Source organism: Ailuropoda melanoleuca, chromosome 6 (assembly GCF_002007445.2).
Source record: "Ailuropoda melanoleuca isolate Jingjing chromosome 6, ASM200744v2, whole genome shotgun sequence".
NCBI classification, from domain to species: Eukaryota; Metazoa; Chordata; class Mammalia; order Carnivora; family Ursidae; genus Ailuropoda; species Ailuropoda melanoleuca.
This window is the reverse complement of record NC_048223.1, coordinates 130086622-130091744: the sequence shown is the minus strand read 5'-3', so window position 1 is coordinate 130091744 and position 5123 is coordinate 130086622. Positions and strand designations below refer to the sequence as shown.

The following is a 5123-nucleotide window of genomic DNA, read 5'->3' as shown; positions in this document are numbered from 1 at the left end:
CCACACATACATCTAGGGAAACCACCTTTTTTCCTAATTAAAGGGAAAGGTTTTGATGACTTAACAGGCAAGTGGTGCCGGGACCTGCGAAGCTGGCGGTGGTGAGACCTCAGTGTCCCCTCCTGTCACAGCTCCTGTCCCCAGCCAGAGTGAGCGCTCTGCTCTGACGGGCTCACGGGGTTCCCGGGCAACCTGGACGGCCCAGGGCAGCAGCTGCGGTGAGTCCCTTTGGCCACTTCAGGCAGGACGTTCACAGGTTCCAGGATGGGGCAGGCACATCTCTGGGGGCCACGCTCCCACCACCTGAGCCAGGTGATCCCCGTGGAGGTCTGCGCTCAGCAGCCCCGCCCCGCACCTCCTGGACCTCGCGGAGGGCAGGGTGACCCCCCTGCCGTGCGCACAGCCCACCCCAGGCGTCCCGGTGGACATGGCAGGAGGTACCCCAACGACCAACGCATACAGGCAGCTCTGTCAAGTTCCTCCCATATGGCACCAAGTCATCCCCTTCTCCGGTCTGGAGGCGAAAAGGACCCCAGACGAGCAGGCCAGGTTTCATAGCTGTGGGTTACCGCCACCGTCCCAGGGAGCCCTGTGCTTTCTTTGCCAGGAACCACCGGTCCAGGACCCCAGTACCCTATGTGGGGGTGTGAGGGCTGCCCTGTCCTTCCAAACTCTTGACGTGTCTGGGTGTGGGCAGGCAGGTTTCTCTGTAGCCCGTGCTGGCGGCAGGCTTGCTGCTCACCACCACCCCACCCCCGGGCACTGACAACCAGGCCTCCTCGGCTCTGGCCTTGACCATGTCCCACTGGCATCTTCCACACTCTGTGCCCAAGTGACTTTCAAGGCAGCAGGATTTGAGAGAAACTCGAGAAGCAGAGCAGGGTCCATGTGTCCACAGGGTCGTGGCCTCTGCCCGAGGTGGCCCCCAGGCCTCCTTCCTCCTCTCCAGCTCAGCAAAGTCCAAAAAAGAGATCCTCCAGTTGTTCAAATAGGGGCTGCCGTTCAGGACATCTGGGCTACCACACCCGGGAAGAGTCGGTCTCACAAATCCTAAGAATCAGTTTGGGTCTCAGGTGTATCTGGATGTGCTCCTGATGGCAGGTGACTACCTGTGAGGCAAGGTCGGGACTCCGAGGGGGACACCCTTGGTCAGCCCCCGGGTGGGACCACTGGGGATGCCCCTCTGGTCCTGCTGTGTTCCTGGCTGTCCCAGACCCACAGTCCCTACCTATTTGGCCCCTTAAAACTCATGCTGTGGCCCCCTTGGCCAGAGCCTGGACCCTGAGGTCAGAGGGGCACCAGCCCATGCCCACGAGCAGCAGGAAGTCCCACGTCCGGTGGACTGTGGGGTCCTCTGCCAGCATTCCCACGTGCGACTGCGGAACTGTGGCACCACCATGGGGGCCCTCACAGAGCATGCAGGAAAGCCCATTCGGTTTTCAAGCTTGTTCAGGAGCAGAGCTGTTCTGTCTGACCACAGGGTGCGGAGTGAGCCCCGAGACACTCCCATGCCTGTGTTACAGTTTCCTGGAATATGCCCAAGTGACGAGAATTCCCACCCAAGGTCTAAAACAGGAGTGAGGGGTGGGGGAGGGGTCCTGTGATGGGATCTCCGTGTCCTCAAGGTGCCCTCCCCAGAATGCCTGGCACGGCCGCCCCAGCGACCAAGGCTGGCTGAGCCCCAGACCCAGCCACAGCTTCCAAGGCCACCCTCTGCTGGCTCCTCCTTGCCCCACGCCTTCTAAGAGCCTGGGCGCCTGTGGGGGCTGCTCATGAGGGGACGGGCTGTCTCCGCCGTAGACCTCAACATTCTGTAAACACCGGAGTATAAAGCACAGCTGCTTCCATGCCTAAGAAAGAGGAAACAACCCAGAACCCACCCCAACACACTAACCGCCAAGATCCTGATGTTCCCAGAAAGACCCAGAACCCAGGGTTCTCTGGGGCCCCCAGTGTGCTAATCTGAGAAAACAGTATTTTGCATATTTAAAAAAAACTTTTTTTTTTTTAAAGAGAAGATAATAGAACTGCTTTTTTCTCTCAGCTGGCTGCGATCTCCAGGTTGTGCAAAGGGCAAGAGGTCGTGGGAAGGGCAGGAGGAGTTGCGCTTTGTGCAGGCACGCGCAGATGCCGAGAGAAAAGTTCCGTGCTCATCCAGCAAGCGGGTGCTCCTTACCTGGGAGGGAACGAGATGTCCAGTTCATACAATCTGTCCTTAAAAACAGACAGCTCTTTGTCAAATTCTAAGAGCTGAAAAAGAAAAAGAAAAAAATAAGGTCACTTTGGTTTGCCTCACTGGGGACATGGAAAGTCTCTGGTGGTCTGTGCGCAGCAGGGACCCCTGGAACTTCCAGGAAATGCGCCTGGCACATTGACCGGTCCATCTGCAGGAAGCCCTGCCAACAGCTGCCCATTCGCGTCCCCGGGGAGATCCATGGGCACCCAGCACGCCCTTCTGCCTCGGAGGCCATGCCGGGACTCCAGCCCCACTGCCCATGGCTGACTGGCCACGCAGGGCCACCTTCCTCCGCGGAATCCACGAGGGGCAGCAGACACAGCAGCGCCCTCATGCCAAGGCAATGACCTGCAGAACAGACATGGCTCTCAATTTTGCCCCCGCTAAGTCAGAGAGTGAGCAGGCTCGGCCATGCGTGGCAGGATGATTGAAAATGGCCTCAAGGATTCCAGCAGTAAGCTTGGCTGTGGAGCTTGGTTTCTACCCGTGGAAGACAGAACTGCCTGCCCTGCAGAACTCCTCAGAACCAAACCCCAAAGGGCACGGTGCCCCCAGGAGGGAAGGGGTGCCACCAGCAGCGTCCAGCCACCGGCTGAGCCTGCCCTGCGTGTGACACCTCAGACGTGCACGTGAGGCGTGTCCTCGCACAGCCCCGCACCCGGCTCCAGTCCTGGCTGCCATGTTCCTCGCTCCTGAAGCGTGGCATCGGCAGCTGCGTGTACACAGGAATGACCTGTGTGCCAGGCTGCCACCTGAGCCACGAGCACACAGCACCCCCCACTCCCGAGCCCTGGTGCTCTCCTGGAGCACATCAGGGGGAAGACAGCTCGAACGTGCACAGAAGGGGCGGTCCGTGGGCCGGGACTGGACCTCACACGCGTTCCTGCGGAATCCTGGACGCTCACAGACACGAATCACGAAGAGCCTTAGACCCTGCCTGGGGAGGCTCACATGCCAGGGCTTGGGGGCCTGGACCCACGGCTGCCACTTGTGAGCCCACTTCTGCTGAGCGGGAGCCTGGGCAGTGNGAGGGGCAGCAGACACAGCAGCGCCCTCATGCCAAGGCAATGACCTGCAGAACAGACATGGCTCTCAATTTTGCCCCCGCTAAGTCAGAGAGTGAGCAGGCTTGGCCATGCGTGGCAGGATGATTGAAAATGGCCTCAAGGATTCCAGCAGTAAGCTTGGCTGTGGAGCCTGGTTTCTACCCGTGGAAGACAGAACTGCCTGCCCTGCAGAACTCCTCAGAACCAAACCCCAAAGGGCACGGTGCCCCCAGGAGGGAAGGGGTGCCACCAGCAGCGTCCAGCCACCGGCTGAGCCTGCCCTGCGTGTGACACCTCAGACGTGCACGTGAGGCGTGTCCTCGCACAGCCCCGCACCCGGCTCCAGTCCTGGCTGCCATGTTCCTCGCTCCTGAAGCGTGGCATCGGCAGCTGCGTGTACACAGGAATGACCTGTGTGCCAGGCTGCCACCTGAGCCACGAGCACACAGCACCCCCCACTCCCGAGCCCTGGTGCTCTCCTGGAGCACATCAGGGGGAAGACAGCTCGAACGTGCACAGAAGGGGCGGTCTGTGGGCCGGGACTGGACCTCACACGCGTTCCTGCGGAATCCTGGACGCTCACAGACACGAATCACGAAGAGCCTTAGACCCTGCCTGGGGAGGCTCACATGCCAGGGCTTGGGGGCCTGGACCCACGGCTGCCACTTGTGAGCCCACTTCTGCTGAGCGGGAGCCTGGGCAGTGAGTGCTGCCCCGATGGGCACGGGACTGGAGGGCAAGTAGGGGAGACATGGGATGGAGGGCCCACAGGGGGAGGGGAGGCATGGGTGGGGGGGGGAGCACGTGGGAGCGCACAGTGGCTTGGCTTTTGTGGCACCAAATGGCCTCGTTGCCCCTGCATCAAGGGGAGACTCTAGCTCCTCTGGAGTCCAGCGACGGCTCCAGGCCAAACAGCTTCCGGTAAGTTCCGAGTCAGGTCTTCGGTTGGGGCTGTGGATGGAGAAGTCGTCTCTGGGGAGAGTGGCACCGCTGAGCGTGCGTGGGGCCCGGGCCGATCCCAGGGCTACATGTGTGTTTACACGCGTGTGTACCTGCATGTAGGTGCACACACAGGCCTACAGCGTGGTTCTTACCTAGATCACCCTGGAGCTCGAGTTCTCGGCCTTCCCAGATGGGAGACAGGCCCCGGATCTGGCAAGGGGGACGCGGGGGGCTGCTGCCTCCAAGCAGGAGTTGTGCGGTTTTGACCAACGATGGTGAAGAGGCCCTGGCCGGCCCTAGCTCAGGGGCCAGGGTTTCCGGAAGGGACCGGTGCGGAGCATCTGGAGAAGTGTGGCCATGTCTGCCCGGCGGTAATTTAACGGAAACGTCGAGGGCTGCTTCCTTCGGCAGGGTCACGTGCTTCCGGCCACATAGCCGGGCTTCGCTCACCTGCAGTCAGCGAATCTTCCCATCTCTCCCAAATTCAGCTCGGACGCTTAGACAAACGCAGCACCGCAGACACCGAGATGCTGCGAGGCCTCCCTGACCCAGGGCGGCCGCAACGTGGACCGACGGTGTCCCGTGGAGCCTGCACGCGCACGTGCCGTGGGCCAGCAGTGTTCCCGCTCCTCCCGCACGCGGCCGCTCCGGGCAGCCCGTCCTGCTGCCAGAAGGCCGCCGTGTCCACCCGTGTGAGAGGTCCCTGGGTTGCTCCAGCGCTGTCGGCGTAGGAGCACTTGGCCACACTCTGACTCGGCGCTGGCGGTGTGTCCCCGTGGCTCTTCCCTTGGGTCACTGTGTTGCCGCCTGGCGCCAGCATCCCCCTTGTGGGGTGACCTGACACGCACCTCCGCTGTTCTATGTCGTGTCTTCTCTTTCCGTCTGGTGTCCTGCTGTTC

The 5123-nt window shown here is 61.5% G+C and overlaps 1 protein-coding gene across 7 annotated transcripts in view; it reads right to left on the bottom strand.

Moving 5' to 3' along the window:
• Window positions 1-5123, bottom strand: part of INPP5A (inositol polyphosphate-5-phosphatase A) — a 185927-nt gene that overhangs the window by 10478 nt on the left and 170326 nt on the right. For all 7 annotated transcript variants that reach the window (XR_004626325.1, XM_034663480.1, XM_034663474.1 and 4 more), the window contains exon 12: window positions 2177-2250. Coding sequence is in view for 6 of the 7 variants with exons in the window: in XM_034663480.1 (XP_034519371.1) it covers window positions 2177-2250 (74 nt within the window). In the remaining variant the exon portion in view is untranslated. The remainder of the gene's footprint in view (window positions 1-2176; window positions 2251-5123) is intronic.